General features: G+C 42.5%; 1 protein-coding gene and 1 pseudogene across 4 annotated transcripts in view; one reads left to right on the plus strand and one right to left on the minus strand.

Annotated features, from left to right (window-relative positions):
- The window catches only part of LOC116057056 (AP-2 complex subunit mu-B-like), a 26,677-nt gene extending 20,191 nt beyond the window's left edge, over positions 1-6,486 (plus strand). For all 4 annotated transcript variants that reach the window (XM_031309478.2, XM_036001637.1, XM_036001639.1 and 1 more), the window contains exons 8-12: positions 746-865; positions 1,747-1,882; positions 3,996-4,093; positions 5,358-5,469; positions 6,214-6,486. In XM_031309478.2, the coding sequence (XP_031165338.1) occupies positions 746-865; positions 1,747-1,882; positions 3,996-4,093; positions 5,358-5,469; positions 6,214-6,348 (601 nt within the window). In that variant the 3' untranslated portion in view covers positions 6,349-6,486. The remainder of the gene's footprint in view (positions 1-745; positions 866-1,746; positions 1,883-3,995; positions 4,094-5,357; positions 5,470-6,213) is intronic.
- The window catches only part of LOC116057041, a 395,907-nt pseudogene that overhangs the window by 284,402 nt on the left and 91,505 nt on the right, over positions 1-20,000 (minus strand).

Below are 20,000 nucleotides of genomic sequence, written 5' to 3' on the forward strand. Positions count from 1 at the left end.
GCGTGGTCAAGCCCCGGCTGTGAACGGTTTAATTTCCTGTAAGTTCTTCACAATAAAAGTCCTCCGTTATTTTGGTATTTGAATGTTGTTATTATGAAGCAGCAACATCCGGAAATGTTGGGCGTTCATTAGCAGTAACGTAACATGACTCCTATAAGCATTGTGCATTGTTACTTAGCAACAGCATTCTTTGACAAAAGCTGTCCAATCCGTTACAAGGAATGTTTTACAATCCACCCGTTATTGGCTGGTATACAAGGCAAAGCCACCGCCACTTAGAATAAATACCCGCCGTTGGCTGGTGGCGGGGGCTAATTCCCACCCTGTACAGGTCATATTTGACTTTCACTGAACATTTGCTCTCACTTTGCGGAAAAAAATATCAGGATATATATCGTATATCGATATTCAGCCTAAATATATCTCGCCCAGCCCTACCTCCATATGACATCACACTGCTCACCTGCATCACCTGCATATGACATCACACTGCTCACCTGCATCACCTGCATATGACATCACACTGCTCACCTGCATCACCTGCATATGACATCACACACCTGTCTGTCTGCCATCACATAAAGCCCCGAGCAGCACGGAGGGTTTAGTCTCCTCCCTCAACAAAATGTGACATTTGAATACATAAATAACTCTCTCTCTCTCTCTCTCTCTCCCTGTCTCTCTCTCTGTCTGTCTGTCTCCCCCCCCTCCCTGTCTGTCCCCCCCCCCCCCGTCTCTCTCTCAGTGGGAAACAGTCCATAGCGATTGATGACTGTACCTTCCATCAGTGTGTTCGTCTCAGCAAGTTTGACTCTGAACGCAGCATCAGCTTCATCCCTCCAGACGGAGACTACGAACTCATGAGGTCAGAGGTCACACACACACTCTCACACACACACACACACACACACACACACACACACACACACACACACACCCTCTGTGTAAATGTGTGTTTCTGCAGACGTAGCGTGATAATGAAAGCTAATCCGTGGATACCAAGGAGAGAGTCTCAGAGGGAAGCAGTCAATGTCACAATGTCCTCTACATACTGAGACTCTGGGCAGTATGTAGAGAGGAAAGACGCTCCCTAGAGAGGTGTGTGTGTGTGTGTGTGTGTGTGTGTGTGTGTGTGTCTGTGTGTGTCTCTGTGTGTGTGTGTGTGTGTGTGTGTAAGAAGCTCCCTCATTCTCCTGCAAAATTGAGCTGAGGTGCTTCATCAGCAGAGCTTCAACGATTCCTCCAATCAGCTGGTTAGGTCTGCAGTCACACCGCCTGTCTGTCTGTCTGTCTCTGTCTGTCTGTCTGTCTGTCTGTCTGTCTGTCTCTCTGTCTGTCTGTCTCTCTGCACTTTTAAAAACACGCAGTTACAAAGTACTTCACACATCCATGCGTAATACAAAATACTAATTGTGTGTGTGTGTGTGTGTGTGTGTGTGTGTGTGTGTGTGTGTGTGTGTGTGTCTGTGTGTGTGTCTGTGTGTGTGTCTGTGTGTGTGTGTGTGTGTGTGTGTGTGTGTGTGTGTGTGTGTGTGTCTCTGTGTGTGTGTGTGTGTGTGTGTGTGTGTGTGTCTCTGTGTGTGTGTGTCTCTGTGTGTGTGTGTGTGTGTGTGTGTGTGTCTCTGTGTGTGTGTCTCTGTGTGTGTGTCTCTGTGTGTGTGTGTGTGTGTGTGTGTGTGTGTGTCTCTGTGTGTGTGTCTCTGTGTGTGTGTCTCTGTGTGTGTGTCTCTGTGTGTGTGTGTGTAGGTACCGGACCACCAAAGACATCATCCTCCCGTTCCGGGTCATCCCTCTGGTCCGAGAGGTCGGCCGGACCAAGCTGGAGGTCAAAGTGGTCATCAAGTCCAACTTCAAGTCCTCGCTGCTCGCTCAGAAGATCGAGGTACAAGTACTCGGATACTACATGTACTTAGTTACATTCCACCACTGCCTGTGTGTTGAAGTACTCGGATACTACATGTACTTAGTTACATTCCACCACTGCCTGTGTGTTGGAGTACTCGGATACTCAACGTGGTACCAGATGGTTGTACTCCCAGTTACACACACATAAACATCAATGGCGCCCCCTGTTGATGCTGAATAGACAACGTAAAGTAGTTCCGCACATTGTAATCTGAACACTACACATACGATTGTGTACTACTACAGGTTATGTTTATTAAAAGAAGCCCAAAATATGTCGCCGACTAGAAATCGCCAGTATCAGCTAGCGCTAGCTAACGTTAGGTAGCGACTAGCTAGAAGGGTTTGTGGTGACTTTGCCTGGAACGCTACCAAGTCGTGAGTCGTGACTTGAAGTCTTAACTTACGGGCTAAAAACTGTGTCTGGAACGCAGCATTAGTCCATGTAGTAAATTTAACATCTTAATGTTGCATTCACTCTTTTCACATCGTAGGAAAGCACATCGCCTACACCAGCTGAGTCTGTAACCAGTGTGTGATGAAGGCGTGTTGGAGGGGTGACGTTAGAAAGCTAACGTTAGCTAACGAGCAGCAGCCGGCCATAGGGAGACTCTGAGGGAACAGCTGACATTACCGTACGGTCCCACCGTAGAGAGACTCTGAGAGAACAGCTGACATTACCGTACGGTCCCACCGTAGAGAGACTCTGAGAGAACAGCTGACATTACCGTACAGTCCCACTGTAGAGAGACTCTGAGAGAACAGCTGACATTACCGTACGGTCCCACCGTAGAGAGACTCTGAGAGAACAGCTGACATTACCGTACGGTCCCACCGTAGAGAGACTCTGAGAGAACAGCTGACATTACCGTACAGTCCCACTGTAGAGAGACTCTGAGAGAACAGCTGACATTACCGTACAGTCCCACCGTAGAGAGACTCTGAGAGAACAGCTGACATTACCGTACGGTCCCACCGTAGAGAGACTCTGAGGGAACAGCTGACATTACCGTACAGTCCCACCGTAGAGAGACTCTGAGAGAACAGCTGACATTACCGTACGGTCCCACCGTAGAGAGACTCTGAGAGAACAGCTGACATTACCGTACAGTCCCACCGTAGAGAGACTCTGAGAGAACAGCTGACATTACCGTACGGTCCCACCGTAGAGAGACTCTGAGAGAACAGCTGACATTACCGTACAGTCCCACTGTAGAGAGACTCTGAGAGAACAGCTGACATTACCGTACGGTCCCACCGTAGAGAGACTCTGAGAGAACAGCTGACATTACCGTACAGTCCCACCGTAGAGAGACTCTGAGAGAACAGCTGACATTACCGTACGGTCCCACCGTAGAGAGACTCTGAGAGAACAGCTGACATTACCGTACGGTCCCACTGTAGAGAGACTCTGAGGGAACAGCTGACATTACCGTACAGTCCCACCGTAGAGAGACTCTGAGAGAACAGCTGACATTACCGTACAGTCCCACCGTAGAGAGACTCTGAGAGAACAGCTGACATTACCGTACAGTCCCACCGTAGAGAGACTCTGAGACTCTATCCCTACTTACTTTACAAGTTTGGATCCACTTGTAATAATAATAAGAATGTGTGGTGTGAATGCTGGATGCTGATAGGCTGACGCTACACTAGGGTGTGAATGCTGGATGCTGATAGGCTGACTCTACACTAGGGTGTGAATGCTGGATGCTGATAGGCTGACGCTACACTAGGTTGTGAATGCTGGATGCTGATAGGCTGACGCTACACTAGGGTGTGAATGCTGGATGCTGATAGGCTGACGCTACACTAGGGTGTGAATGCTGGATGCTGATAGGCTGACGCTACACTAGGGTGTGAATGCTGGATGCTGATAGGCTGACGCTACACTAGGGTGTGAATGCTGGATGCTGATAGGCTGGTTTGAATGTGTAAGAAGCAGGTGAAGTGGTAGTAATAGTAGAAAAAGAGGGAATGATTTTCCTGCTGTTGACGTTTTTTGTGACACTCAAAAAAAATAATGATAATGATGTTGGAAAGATAATAATAATAATAATAATAATATAATAATCCCCCCCCCCTCTCAGGTGCGGATCCCCACCCCCCTCAACACCAGCGGCGTTCAGCTCATCTGCATGAAGGGAAAAGCTAAGTACAAGGCCAGCGAGAACGCCATCGTCTGGAAGTGAGTCTACACAACAGCTTCCACCAACCACCTTCTGTCATCCCCATCCCCACCACTTTACAACCACCAGCTCACATTTACAGACCAACAATTAAATCATCACTACGTTAGTTACAGCCTGGAAGAAAGCCCAGGTTTCTAAAGTCATCCAGCGGCATTTAGGGTCACGGATTTAGGATCAAATCTTGGAAATGATGTGATTCTGAACTAAGATCAGAGCATGTCCTCTGATCTTCCATCTGATCTGGATCCAACCTGCCCTTTGGACTCACTTTGGGATCTACAGTTGTGTTCAGAATAATAGCACTGTGTTTAAAAAAAGTGAATAATGCTCAAAATCCTTAGAATATCTTTTAATCCCATAATATCAATGCATTGGGAACACTGCTCATTCAACTCCACATCAAAACAAAAACATGACCGAAATAGACCAGGTCTGTGTTCTACCTTCACAGGAAGTGAATACAGTAGTAACATTTGCTATATTAAACTGGGTAAAACAGGACGAAAGAAAAGAAAAACAGGACGATTCAGTTCCAGAGTCAGTCAGTTTTTAGGTTTTTTGGTTACTGTTAGTGGCCTTCATACTCCACACAGCAGAGGGAGAGAATTCCATCGCAGTGTTATGAAGAACTGGAGCCCAGACACAGTTTTGTAATTTTCTCAATTTCTGATCCTGATCCAAAATGTTCAGACTTTAGTTTGTGTCACCAGAAGGTAACTGTCCAATCACAATGCAGCATGACATCATCACCATGACATCATCATTGTTGTTGTTAATCAGTGAAGCAGCCGCACTCAGCCACCTGACTGTGTGTGTGTGTGTGTGTGTGTGTGTGTGTGTGTGTATCTGTGTGTGTGTGTGTGTGTGTGTGTGTGTGTGTGTGTGTGTGTGTGTGTATCTCTGTGTGTGTGTGTGTATCTCTGTGTGTGTATCTCTGTGTGTATCTCTCTCTGTGTGTGTGTGTGTGTGTGTGTGTGTGTGTGTGTGTGTGTGTGTGTGTGTGTGTGTGTGTATCTCTCTCTGTGTGTGTGTGTGTGTGTGTGTGTGTGTGTGTGTATCTCTCTCTGTGTGTGTGTGTGTGTGTGTGTGTGTGTGTGTGTGTGTGTGTATCTCTCTCTCTGTGTGTGTGTGTGTGTGTGTGTGTGTGTGTGTGTGTGTGTGTGTGTGTGTGTATCTCTGTGTGTGTATCTCTCTCTGTGTGTGTGTGTGTGTGTGTGTGTGTGTGTGTGTGTGTGTGTGTGTGTGTGTGTGTGTGTTCAGGGTGAAGCGTATGGCTGGTATGAAGGAGTCTCAGATCAGTGCAGAGATCGAGCTGCTGCCGACCAACGATAAGAAGAAGTGGGCTCGCCCCCCCATCTCCATGAACTTTGAGGTCTGTTATTAATTATTAATGAGAAGAAGAAGTCACATGACCATCTGTCTGCCACACCAGCCAATCACACGTTATATCACAGCACCATATATCCTTTCTTAAGATGAGACCATATATATATATATATATATATATATATATATATATGTATATAAAAAGTCTACAAATTCCAAATGTAATTTTCGGCCTGTAAGAGTCTTAAATTGGCTGGTTGTGTTCTAGGTCTCTCTCTCTCTTCACATCGACCATGATGCAACTTTTTCTTTTTCTGGGTCAAAATGTCAACGTTTTGGTCGTCTCTTTCTACACTTTTTATTTTTTTTTGCTTTTCCCGATGTTTTTATCACTTTTCGACTTTTTCGACACCCGTTCCATTTTTTATGGCTCTTTTTCCGTTGTTTTTCTTGGGTTTTTTCCCACTTTTTTTGACATTTTTGTCACTTTTTTCAACGTTCTTTTCTCAATTATTTCTTCAAATGCTATAAAAAAAAAAACTAAATCCAAAGAGAGTAGTGAACTGTTTATGTATTTAACTTCTGAAGAGCGTTGTAGGGAACCATCCACGTTATTATTTTTGGACAATTTGGTTGATAGAATCCCAAATGTCTGATATAGAAACATGTAGAGAATGGGTCAGATTAGACCCCAGGACCCCAGGAGGGGTAGAGATGATGATATGTGTTGATATTTTTTTATTATTGGCTGTCTGAGGACTGAATGGACGTATGTCCCCCCCCCCCACAGGTGCCCTTTGCTCCGTCGGGTCTGAAGGTCCGGTACCTGAAGGTGTTCGAGCCCAAACTGAACTACAGCGACCACGACGTCATCAAATGGGTCCGCTACATCGGGCGCAGCGGCATCTACGAGACCCGCTGCTGACCGCCGCTGGGGCTGCTGGGAAATAAGGGGGGGGCGCCCCAGGATTACATCATCGCTGTTGTTATTGCTGTTGTGTGTGTGATGTGCAACGTCGTGCTACATAGAAACTTTATTAAAGGTCAACTTTTGGGTTTTTTTCAACCTTTCAACCCTGTTGGTGTCTGACGACATTATGGAAGGCAAACCCACCAGACTCCATGTAAATAATCAGGACTTTTATCATCGTAAAACACACTTCATTCAAAGTGGACAGAAACTAAATAAAACTACCAAAAGTAATCTTGGTTCATCTTTCCACTGTTCCAACAATCACCACTCTGGTTTGGTTGAAATAATCCCTTAATTCACCCATTTACATGTGGAAATATGCTGGCTCTATACACGCTAAAAGTCCTGATTATTTACATGGAGTCTGGTGAAGATATGCTGGCTCTATACACGCTAAAAATCCTGATTATTTACATGGAGTCTGGTGGAAATATGCTGGCTCTATACACGCTAAAAATCCTGATTATTTACATGGAGTCTGGTGGAAATATGCTGGCTCTATACACGCTAAAAGTCCTGATTATTTACATGGAGTCTGGTGGAGATATGCTGGCTCTATACACGCTAAAAGTAGTGATTATTTACATGGAGTCTGGTGGAGTTTGGTGATGGTAATTTCGGGGCTCTTCCTCTTTAACTAAAAGGTCTATCTCTGTAGGGATCCATCCCATAATGTTGTCAGACACTTAGAATAATAATCTGAGTCTGTCTGAACTTTTCGTGGACGCTGACTGATGCTGAACATCTGTTTGAAAGGTTGAAAAAAAAAACAAGGAAACGACTTTAAAAACTGAGCTCTGATCAGCCAATCACATTCCAGAACACAGCTGAGCTCACAGCGAGTTGTGGCATCCCAGTAGTAGTTGTTGTGATTGAAAACAGGATCCTACACCTCCCATAATGCACCTTGATATAGTCTTACATTAGAACTACATGCCTGTGACCCCTGTGGTTACCCAGCATGCTTTGCTTTCAGTGTTTGTTGATTGTCTGAACTCATCTCTGATTTAATTTTTTTTTATTTTTTACAGTTTTGTGTGTGTGTGAGAGAGAGCGTGTGTGTGTGTGTGTGTGTGTGTGTGTGTGTGTGTGTTATACTTTGCCACCATATCTTCTGTTTTCTCAATAAATAAAATCTGTGCGATTTGATTGGCTGATTGTGTTCTATTTGTCGTTAAAATCAAATTTTATTTAAAACATATTGTGCTTTACAGGAGATAAAAAAAAAAAAATTTCAAAGAATAAAAGAAATTCATAAAAAAAATAGAAATGAAGGTGAAATATTAAACTCAAAAGCATTCAAAATAATTTCAAAATAAAAGCCATAAATCTGTCATTTAAAGTGTCCATATTATGAAAAAATTCTCTCTGGGATTTGGGGAGATATTTTGTGTCTCTTTGATAACCCATCCATGGTGTTTAGAGTGAGATACAGTTTCTGAATGTGTCCTGCCTTCAGTCTCTGGGTGAGCTGGTCAACATCTGCACGGCTTTCTACGTCACTAGCTGAGACGAGGGGGCTAACGGTAGCATGCTAGCTCGTTCTCAATGGCACAACACTGCTACAACCATACACAGTATATATAATGGAGCAGCAGGTCCCGTGTCTCTGGACGGAGACCAGTGAAGTCTCTTTCCCGGTGATGGCTGAGCGTTACTGAGCAGCCTCCAACTGAGCTTGAAGACGTAGATGTGACGTGAGCAACCTGTCTGAAAGTTGGAAGTCTTCTGGTAGCTGTGCCAAGAGAAATCTCAATCATTCCCAATCTAGCAGAGACGGAGAGCGTAGGTATATGTAAGGAGATAACATAGACACAGGCTAATTATTGATCACTAAAATGATAGTTAACATTAGTAATTAAACTTAAACAGCTAATGGAAGTCCAAACTGCCTGAGAGCTTCTCCTGTACTATACGGTAATTCCTCTACTATGAGACAGTAAGTCTCGTGGTTATGACCCAATCGTTAGCCTATTTTTATAAAAACGTCTGCTACGGAGCCATAACGTGAGCTACAAGGTAATGGAGCCTTTTATACATTGTCGTGTTTCTTTAGAAATAAACAATGGACAAATAGAGTCTTTAAACTCTTCAGATGTAAAGTTATTCTCTGTCAAAGTGACGTCAGAATGAATGGCAGTCAATGGGATGCTAACGGGAGGTGATGGCTTGGTAGCATCAAAATGGCGCCATAGGAGCTCTGTGTCTTCCCGTCGACCATGCAACTTTTAGCTTTTCTGGATCAAAATTTTAAAATTAGAACGTCTTTTTCAACACTTTTGTTGCTTTTCCCTTGTTTTTGGCAATTTTTTTCCTGTGCTTTTTGCCATTTTTATGAATGGTTTTCTGGACATTTTTGTCACTTTTTTCAACATTCTTTTATAATAAAAAAATTCTATAAAATGTGCTATAACATTGAATAAAACTCAACATTCAATGAAAGTGGTGAACTGATCATTTATTTTACTTGTGAAGAGCGTTATTTCCTTTTTTTTAACTATTTGGTTGAAACCCAAATTTCTATTATAGAAATGTATATATATGTAGGCACTTACACACACACAGACACACACACACACACCCACACGCACACACAGACACACGCACACACATACAGACACACGCACACACAGACACACACACACACACACAGCCCGAGACCATCAGTCAGGTGATGCTTTCCGCGGCTTTTTTCAACATTTTAGATTCCTATTTTGAAATGTTTCTGTGGCTTTTTCGACAGCAGAAACAGCCGGGCACTGTAAACAATGTCGGTCTCTTGAGCAAACTTCAGCCTTCATGACAACTGTAGGACCTGCAGATATCCCATCATGCATCAGGGTTGCTCCTGGCAGCCGTCCAGACACATCGTGTCGCCCAGAGAGACGGACTTCAGCCAGAGCTGAAGGACGAGGATTTAATTACACCTCTGTCCATTCACCTGTCCATCACACACACAGACACACACATATACACACACAGAGACACACACAGACACACACACACACACACATATTCACACAGAGACACACAGACACACACACACACACACACAGTCCCCCCCCCACACACACACACACAAGCACACAGATACAGACACACACACACAGACTGAACAAACATACAGAGCGAGTCAGCATGTTCCCAGACCTCTGAGTCTGAATAGTAACAGCTTCTCCTTTATCCCCTGATTGATCGCCCCCCCACACGTTTTATGTATTGATATTTTGTGTGTCTGTTGTGTGTGTGTGTGTGTCTGTTGTGTGTATGTGCACGTGTGTATGTCTGTTTGAACTTTGTGTATGTATGTGTGTTTACATTTTATACAGCGAGGTGACGTTTAAAGAGCTCATATTCTGCTCATTTTCAGGTTCATAATTGTAATTTGAGATTGTATCAGAATATTTTAAACGAGGGCGCACTTCCAACTTTGTGTGGAATACCTGCAGAACAGGGACATGGAAGTAGTTCTTTTGGAGATTAGAGTGAACTAATGTGTGTTGTAGCCAAGTGGGTTAGCGTCTCCTCACAACCCGAACCTCCTATGGCACCATTTTGATGCTACCAAGCCATCAGCTCCCGTTAGCATCCCATTGACTGCCATTCATTTTGATGCTACCAAGCCATCAGCTCCCGTTAGCATCCCATTGACTGCCATTCATTTTGATGCTACCAAGCCATCACCTCCCGTTAGCATCCCATTGACTGCCATTCATTTTGATGCTACCAAGCCATCACCTCCCGTTAGCATCCCATTGACTGCCATTCATTTTGATGCTGCTCAGTAACGCTCAGCCATCACCGGGAAAGAGACTTCACTGGTCTCCGTCCAGAGACACGGGATCTGGTGGTTTTATATGGTGGTTTTATATATGTATATATGTCAATGGACCACACGATAGTGGAAGTGGAAGCCAGACAGGAAGTCGGACAGACGTCCTCACCTGAGACAGCCCAGTCTCACCGCAGGTCGTGAAATGGTCACGTTATTGAATCTATTGATTTGTGAACAGTGAGTTTTGTGTGGTGATTACGAATTTTAATTTAATGTATTTAAATGGGAAGCATGTTTCTTTATCACAGCACAGAGTAGTATGAAAAGCAGAAAATCCACGTAGGGAGGTTGGTCGGGGGGGGTGGATGGGTCAAACTACACAGGACTTTCACCCAGGAAACTGGGGATGGCGTCCGGCGTGTTGCAGTTCCTTTCTGCGTTATTCTCTTCCTAACCTCAACCATCCCGTTGTTGTGGCGTTGCATGTCCCCGTTGTTGTGGCGTTGCATGTCCCCGTTGTTGTGGCGTTGCATGTCCCGTTGTTGTGGCGTTGCATGTCCCGTTGTTGTGGCGTTGCATGTCCCCGTTGTGGCGTTGCATGTCCCCGTTGTTGTGGCGTTGCATGTCCCCGTTGTTGTGGCGTTGCATGTCCTGTTGTTGTGGCGTTGCATGTCCCCGTTGTTGTGGCGTTGCATGTCCCCGTTGTTGTGGCGTTGCATGTCCCCGTTGTTGTGGCGGTGCATGTCCCGTTGTTGCGTCCCCCAGAGCAGCCCAGTGTCATGGCAAAAAAGGGGCAAAATTATGGAACTTTCTGCCAGACCACTTGAAATGTATCCCAACATTAGCCACTTTTAAAAAAAATACCAAATTGTGGCTAATTCGGGAATAATCTTGCTCTCATATTTAGTTTTTACACTGTGCTCCCATTGTATACTTTCCTTCCATTTTCATTTCATTTCTTTCTATTTCATCTTTATTGTGTTTTTAATAATAATGTAAATCTGTATTTTTTATTTGTAACCAAAAGTCCTACTAGGGTGAGTGTCGAGAATTAGCTTCGGCTAAAAACACTGTGATACATACGTCAGATGACTGTTGAAGTTTATCTATGTTTTTTTGTATCTGTCCCTATCTAAATAAACCTTAGAAAAATGGCAGTTTGTGAAATGGTAACGTTCGAAAATCGTGACCTGTACACGAAATAAATGAGAAAATTGTGACCTGTACACGAAATAAATGAGAAAATTGTGAAATAAATGAGAAAATCGTGACCTGAACACGAAATAAATGAGAAAATCGTGACCTGTACACGTAATAAACGAGAAAATTGTGACCTGAACACGAAATAAATGAGAAAATCGTGACCTGAACACGAAATAAATGAGAAAATCATGACCTGTACACGTAATAAACGAGAAAATCGTGACCTGAACACGAAATAAATGAGAAAATCGTGACCTGAACACGAAATAAATGAGAAAATCATGACCTGTACACGAAATAAATGAGAAAATCGTGACCTGAACACAAAATAAATTAGAAAATCGTGACCTGAACACAAAATAAACGAGAAAATCATGACCTGTACACGAAATAAATGAGAAAATCATGACCTGAACACATAATAAACAAGAAAATCGTGACCTGAACACGAAATAAACGAGAAAATCGTGAAATAAATGAGAAAATCGTGACCTGAGAAAATCGTGACCTGAACACGAAATAAATGAGAAAATCGTGACCTGTACACGAAATAAATGAGAAAATCGTGACTTGTACACGAAATAAATGAGAAAATCGTGACCTGAACACGAAATAAATGAGAAAATCGTGACCAGTACACGAAATAAACGAGAAAATCATGACCTGAACACGAAATAAACAAGAAAATTGTGACCTGTACACGAAATAAATGAGAAAATCGTGACCTGAGAAAATCGTGACCTGAACACGAAATAAATGAGAAAATCGTGACCTGTACACGAAATAAATGAGAAAATCGTGACTTGTACACGAAATAAATGAGAAAATCATGACCTGAACACATAATAAACAAGAAAAGTGTGACCTGAACACATAATAAACAAGAAAAGTGTGACCTGAACACGAAATAAACGAGAAAATTGTGAAATAAATGAGAAAATCGTGACCTGAGAAAATCGTGACCTGAACACGAAATAAATGAGAAAATCGTGACCTGTACACAAAATAAATGAGAAAATCGTGACTTGTACACGAAATAAATGAGAAAATCGTGACCTGAACATGAAATAAATGAGAAAATCGTGACCAGTACACAAAATAAACGAGAAAATCATGACCTGTACACGTAATAAACAAGAAAATTGTGACCTGAACACGAAATAAACAAGAAAATCGTGACCTGTACACGAAATAAATGAGAAAATCGTGACCTGAACACGAAATAATTGAGAAAATCGTGAAATAAATGAGAAAATCGTGACCTAAGAAAATCGTGACCTGAACACGAAATAAACGAGAAAATCGTTGTTGCCAAGCTTGTTCAACAGCGGTTGTGCACAAGCTTGGGTCAAGGTCCTTGGCCTCGCTCAAACCTGCAAACTCCCGCCAACGTGTCGTGTAGTCCTGGAGGTGGACGGAGCATGTGGGTTCTGAATAGTGGCACCAACCGCAGATGAGAGGCCCAGGCCGCTCAATCTCACCCTCTCAATTTCCAGACCATGAGGTGCCATCCCAAGATCGGCGTGAGATGATGGCGAAACCTGCCCACCACAGGTCTGTGGGCAGGTTCGGCCCCGGCCACGGACCTGCCTCCACTAGGTCCGGACCCGGCCATGGACCTGCCTCCACTAGGTCCGGACCGGCCACGGACCTGCCTCCACTAGGTCCAGACCCGGCCACGGACCTGCCTCCACTAGGTCCAGACTGGTGGAGCAGCTTATTCACGCTAAAATTGCGTCCTTTGGCGTTGAAATATTGAAATATTATGACTATTCTCCTTGTAATGTAATATAATGTAAAGAGGGATCATGTCAAGTTAAATATGAAGCTTAAATGTTATATATATATATTGTATAGGTAATATGATAATAATAATAATAATAATAATAATAATAATAATAATGAGGTAATAATATATTATAACATCCTGTTTGAGTTTCTGGATCTTTATTCAGAGCAGCGTTGACTTCTGGGAAACATAATATATACATATACAATAATAATATACATAATATATACATATACAATACTAATATACAATAATAATATACAATATTAATAATTAATAAATTAATTTTTATTTTCGTTTATTTTTTTGCATTTATTTATTTAAAACAAGGACAATGTACAATATAAATTAACCTTAGACAGGAGAGATGCATTTTACCAGGTTGTAGCACTTGTGCTAATTTCCACCTGTAGTCCCTGGGCAGGCTGATGTCAACAAATAAATTTAATAACACATTTATCCCAAAACCAACATTAACATGATCATACCCTTCATTCATTCATCAACATTCATTTACCGATATGCTCCCCCATAAACATCAGTTACTATACATTATGTCAACATGTTTGTTTTAAAAGAAGCCATTTTTTGGCCTGATATGAAAAAATGTTAAAATTTATAGGTGTCATCAGCTCAGTTGGCAACCTATTCCACTGTCTAATAGCCACACTTGAGAAAGCTGAGCTGCCGAATGCTGTTTTACACCGAGGAATCCTACACTCGCCCCCAACAGTCGACCAAGTCGCTCGAGATGTAATTTCTGAGCTCAGTGAGATACATTTTTTAACCATTTATTATTTTGAACAAAAGACAGAGGTTAGAGTATATGATAATATTTTCAAAACTTAATATACTATGTTTTTTAAGAATATGACAGTGGTGAAATAGCCGAGTTTTCTTATCATGAACCTTAAGAGAACTTTTATACAATGATTCCAGGGGTCTTAATGCTGTTTTACATGCCTGTGACCAACTCGTCATGCAATAACGAAAATGCGGAATTATCATCACATTTAGATATAAGTTAGATGCATCTATGGTCAAAGAGTTCCTAATGTATCTAAACTGTGCTATGTTCATTTTCAACGTGTTGGTTAACCTTTTAATATGTTTTTTGAAATTTAAATTTGGGTCAAGAATGACTCCTAAATATTTAATTTGGTCAACCCTTGTTATTTCCTGACCGTCTATTTTGATTTTTTAATCAGTTTTACATGATGAGAGCTTACGGCAATTTGTAAAAAAAACACAGAGACCATTTTGTCAACATTCAAAGTTAAATAAGAGTTTTTTAGCCAAATAGAAATCTTTTTCATTTCCTCAGTTAACTTTCGGGCAACATCCTTAACAGTTTTACCATGAATATACACCACTGTATCATCAGCATACATTATCATTTTAGCATTATTACACACAGACGGAAAATCATTAATATAAAGAGAAAACAACAAGGGCCCTAATATAGAGCCCTGCGGCACACCCTTAGTGCATGCTCGTAAGGGAGATGATACATTATTTATCGATACACACTGCTGCCTTGCACTGAGAAAAGATTGAATCCACTTAATTGTACTTATACTAATAGAGAAATGTGTTAATTTATCTATCAGTAATTCATGGTTTACTGTATCGAAAGCCTTACGCAAGTCAAGAAAGACCGCCCCTACAACTCCTCCACTATCCAGACTTGATTTTATTTCCTCTATTAAATAACAACATGCTGTCTCCGTTGAGTATCGTTTTCTGAAACCAAACTGGAGAGGATGTAATGCAGCATTGTAGTCAAGATGTTCCACTAGCTGCGCTATAACAACTTTTTCAAAGACTTTGGAGATAGTGGGAAGGATGCTTATAGGTCTATAATTTGAGACCTGGAGCTTGTCTCCTGACTTATGTATGGGCTTTACTATAGCTGTTTTCAATGCTGTAGGAAAATACTTTCATTTATAGACTGATTTATAACTTTAGTTAGCACTGGAGTTAAAATGTCCTTGTGCTCTTTTGAAAACACAGAATCAATGGCAAAAATGTTTACTATTATTTAAGTGTGATATTACTTCTAAAACTGTCCCTTCTTCTACATGAGATAATTTAAAGAGAGACTCATCACCATTAAAATTATATACACAAGTTGATTTCGAGAACGTGTCTGCCAGGTCCCGCACGGAATCTAAAAAATAATCATTAAGATGTGTTGCAACCTCTATATGGTCATTTAGAATAACTCCATTTATTTTAAGTTGTACACGATCACAGTTTGTTTTTTCTTTTCCAAGTAATTCATCCATACTTTTCCAAAGAAGTTTACTATTTCCTTTTGCATCTTTAATCAGATTTAAATAAAAGTTTGCCTTGGCTTTTCTAAGCTGTGTGGTAACCTTGTTCCTTAGGCCGGTTACACACTGGATGCGTCGCGCGAGCGTGGCGTTTCTGTTGCGTCTCAGAAGCGTGGCGGCTGCGTGGATTTTTCTGTGTCCTACACACCACACTGACACACTGACGTGGCGCTGCTCCTGCTGCAAGGTACAGGGAGGGCTGATCTCGGGACATAGCGCCGACACATTCAAACTCTGAAAAATGGGTAAATGGGCTGTCTGTTTATAACAACTTAGTGTAGCTGTAAAGAGCCTATAGAGCCTCTCTGATGTTGGACCGTCACTCAGAACACACACTACGTTGTTATTATAGCCTATCCTCCCCTTTATATATCGGCTTGTTCCACGTATGGGGAGAGAGTTGTTAAACATTAATATATAGCTACTGATCTGATTAAAGCAAGACAACGTCGGCAGTATTGACTGCAAAATATGTTTTTATTACATTTATATCTACATTGATGTCAAAACCTCGAGACAGGTGCAATATTTGAAAATCTTTTCTCTGAAATGTTTTATTACATTTATATCTACATTGATGTCAAAACCTCGAGACTTTCAAACATCAAGATGTCATTTATTATTATGCATTCGTGTCTAAATGACATATAAACATCTTTTCGTATTCTATTTTGCCTGGAAACGCCTCCAACACGCTCGCGTCTCACGTGAAAAATAGGCGTCAGTTCTATTTCTAGCAGGCACGCGGCTCGAGCCGTGCGTGAGACGCGCGTCTCATGCAGGCAGTGTGTAAGCTCTAACCTGTTAACATGGGAGCCGAAATATAAACGGACACGCCACGCGGCTGACACGCCACGCGGCTGACACGCCACGCGGCTGACACGCTCGCGCGACGCATCCAGTGTGTAACCGGCCTTAGACTTTTATATACATAATGATCAGTAGTCAATTTTGATTTAAGAAAGGTTTTTAGTGCCAGGTCTCTCTGCTTCATTAGATCCCAGAGAGAGCTACCAAACCATGGCAATTTCTTTTTATTAGTTTTGTTTTTCTTTAATTCTATATATTTGGTAACGGTCTCCTGTAAAGTTACAGTAATATTATTGCATGTATACTCACAACCTCCACTATCAACTTTACACTCCCAGTCTATTTCCTTTAAATCATTCATCAGTGCAATTTGATTTCTCTTAGGAATATGGAAAATTTTATTTTGATTATTTATTTGCTGTTTATCCTTGTACCTGGATTTATTTATTTTCCTAGCAACTAAAGTAAGGTTGTGATCTGATAGACCTGTTATTAAGTTGTATGTTTTAGTCACCCTATTTGGTTTATTTGTAAATATGAGATCAATCAAAGTTTGGGATGTTTTTGTTAGTCTAGTTGGCTTGTTTATCATTTGAGTCATTTGTACCGAGTTTGTAATGTCCTTAAGTTTTTTCTTTCTTAATTTATCAAGCCAATTTATATTCAGATCACCCATTAACAGAGTTTCTTTTCTTTCATATTTTTTTAGTATTTCAGCTAAACCAAGATAAAATTCATTTGTCGCATTTGGTGGTCGATATACAGCAAGTACAATGAATGACATTTGTGCTGAAAGGGTTATAGTAACACCGACGCATTCCAAAGTTTGCACTGGAATGTCTATTTGATGACTATCAATACTATCTCTCACGTAGGACTCCACCTCCTTTCCCCTTTCCTCTGTCCCATCTGTAAACATTATATCCAGGAATTTTAAACACAGATAGAGGAGTCGTGGATGTTAGCCAAGTCTCTGTAAGACACAGGTAATCAAGATTTGAGTCCAAAAGTAAATGTTCCAATTGTTCCGTTTTTGATATCACACTATGTATGTTTATATGTCCACCAAATATTCCTTTTGGTTTTGTTCTAGGATTCCATAGTACCGATGCATGATTAACTGTTTGAAAAAGTTTAGTTTTTCGTTGTTTAGAAGTGACAATAGACTGCAGCGAGCTGAGTTCTGCAGTTTTGGACGCACAGCATGTTAAGATGTTACTTTGTAGCATGGAAGTCACTGGTGTTGCCGTGGATATATTCAGCTGCGGTGAATGTTGTAAAACCATAGGGCCAGGATTTGCATGAACATCCCCGCATAGCAGTAGCATAATGCAAAGAATCGTCGCATTTCCTCGCTGAACTTTTACATGACGAGCACATGGCTGACCGCGTAGTTGACCGCGGTGATCATCCTGGCAAGTGGCTCGCCCACCGTCCAGCACGTTTGAGTAGATATTGAGTAGATACTGGCTCCACGAATCCAAAGGAGCAGCGAGCGTCTTTGGCACACCACCAAGTGAGGTGGCTGCTGCTACCTGCTGCTACCTGCTACTACCTGCTGCTACCTGCTACTACCTGCTACTACCTGCTACTACCTGCTGCTACCTGCTGCTACCTGCTACTACCTGCTGCAACCTGCTGCTACCTGCTACTACCTGCTACTACCTGCTGCTACTACCTGCTACTACTACCTGCTACTACCTGCTACTACCTGCTACTACCTGCTGCTGCTACCTGCTGCTGCTACCCGCTGCTACTACCTGCTGCTGCTACCTGCTGCTGCTACCCGCTGCTACTACCTGCTGCTGCTACCCGCTGCTACTACCTGCTGCTGCTACCTGCTGCTACTACCTGCTACTACTACCTGCTGCTACCTGCTGCTACTTGCTGCTGCTACCTGCTACTACCTGCTGCTACCTGCCACTACCTGCTGCTACCTGCTGCTACCTGCCACTACCTGCTGCTACTACCTGCTGCTGCTACCTGCTGCTACTACCTGCTGCTACCTGCTGCTACTACCTGCTACTACCTGCTGCTACCTGCTGCTACTTGCTGCTACCTGCTACTACCTGCTGCTACCTGCCACTACCTGCTGCTACCTGCTGCTACCTGCCACTACCTGCTGCTACCTGCTGCTACCTGCCACTACCTGCTGCTACCTGCTGCTACCTGCCACTACCTGCTGCTACTACCTGCTGCTGCTACCTGCTGCTACTACCTGCTGCTGCTACCTGCTGCTACTACCTGCTGCTGCTACCTGCTGCTACTACCTGCTACTACTACCTACTACCTGCTACTACCTGCTACTACCTGCTGCTGCTACCTGCTGCTACTACCTGCTGCTGCTACCTGCTGCTACTACCTGCTACTACTACCTACTACTACCTGCTACTACCTGCTACTACCTGCTGCTGCTACCTGCTGCTACTACCTGCTACTACTACCTGCTGCTACCTGCTGCTGCTACCTGCTGCTACTACCTGCTACTACTACCTGCTGCTACCTGCTACTACCTGCTGCTACCTGCCACTACCTGCTGCTACCTGCCACTACCTGCTGCTACCTGCTGCTACTACCTGCTGCTGCTACCTGCTGCTACTACCTGCTACTACTACCTACTACTACCTGCTACTACCTGCTACTACCTGCTGCTGCTACCTGCTGCTACTACCTGCTACTACTACCTGCTGCTACCTGCTGCTGCTACTACCTGCTGCTACTACCTGCTACTACTACCTGCTGCTACCTGCTACTACCTGCTGCTACCTGCCACTACCTGCTGCTACCTGCTACTACCTGCTGCTGCTACCTGCTACTACCTGCTACTACCTGCTGCTACCTGCCACTACCTGCTGCTGCTACCTGCTACTACCTGCTGCTACCTGCTACTACCTGCTGCTGCTACCTGCTACTACCTGCTACTACCTGCTGCTACCTGCCACTACCTGCTGCTGCTGCCGCCATCTTTCTTCCTTCCTGTGTGTGTGTAATAAATAAACATGCTGCAGCTCTTTGTCCTGGAGAAGGTGACCCACAAACACACAACTACTACACAACTACACAATGACCCACAGACACATAACTACTACACAATAACAACTACACAATGACCCACAGACACACAACTACTACACAATAACAACTACACAATGACCCACAGACACACAACTTCTACACAATAACAACTACACAATGACCCACAGACACACAACTACACAAATACACAATGTCCCACAGACACACAACTTCTACACAATAACAACTACACAATGACCCACAGACACACAACTACACAAATACACAATGACCCACAGACACACAACTACACAAATACACAATGTCCCACAGACACACAACTTCTACACAATAACAACTACACAACTACACAACAACTACACAACCACACAACAACTACACAACAACTACACAATGACCCACAGACACACAGCTACACAACTACACAATGACCCATATATATATACATATATATATATATGTATATATATATATATATATATATATATATATATATATATATATATATATATATATATATATATATATATATACCAGCTGTATGGGATTAGTTTCCATCAGCTGGTATATATATATATATATATATATATATATATATATATATATATATATATATATATATATACATATACACACCATCTGTGGGATTAGTTTC

Source organism: Sander lucioperca, chromosome 5, assembly GCF_008315115.2.
Source record: "Sander lucioperca isolate FBNREF2018 chromosome 5, SLUC_FBN_1.2, whole genome shotgun sequence".
NCBI lineage: Eukaryota > Metazoa > Chordata > Actinopteri > Perciformes > Percidae > Sander > Sander lucioperca.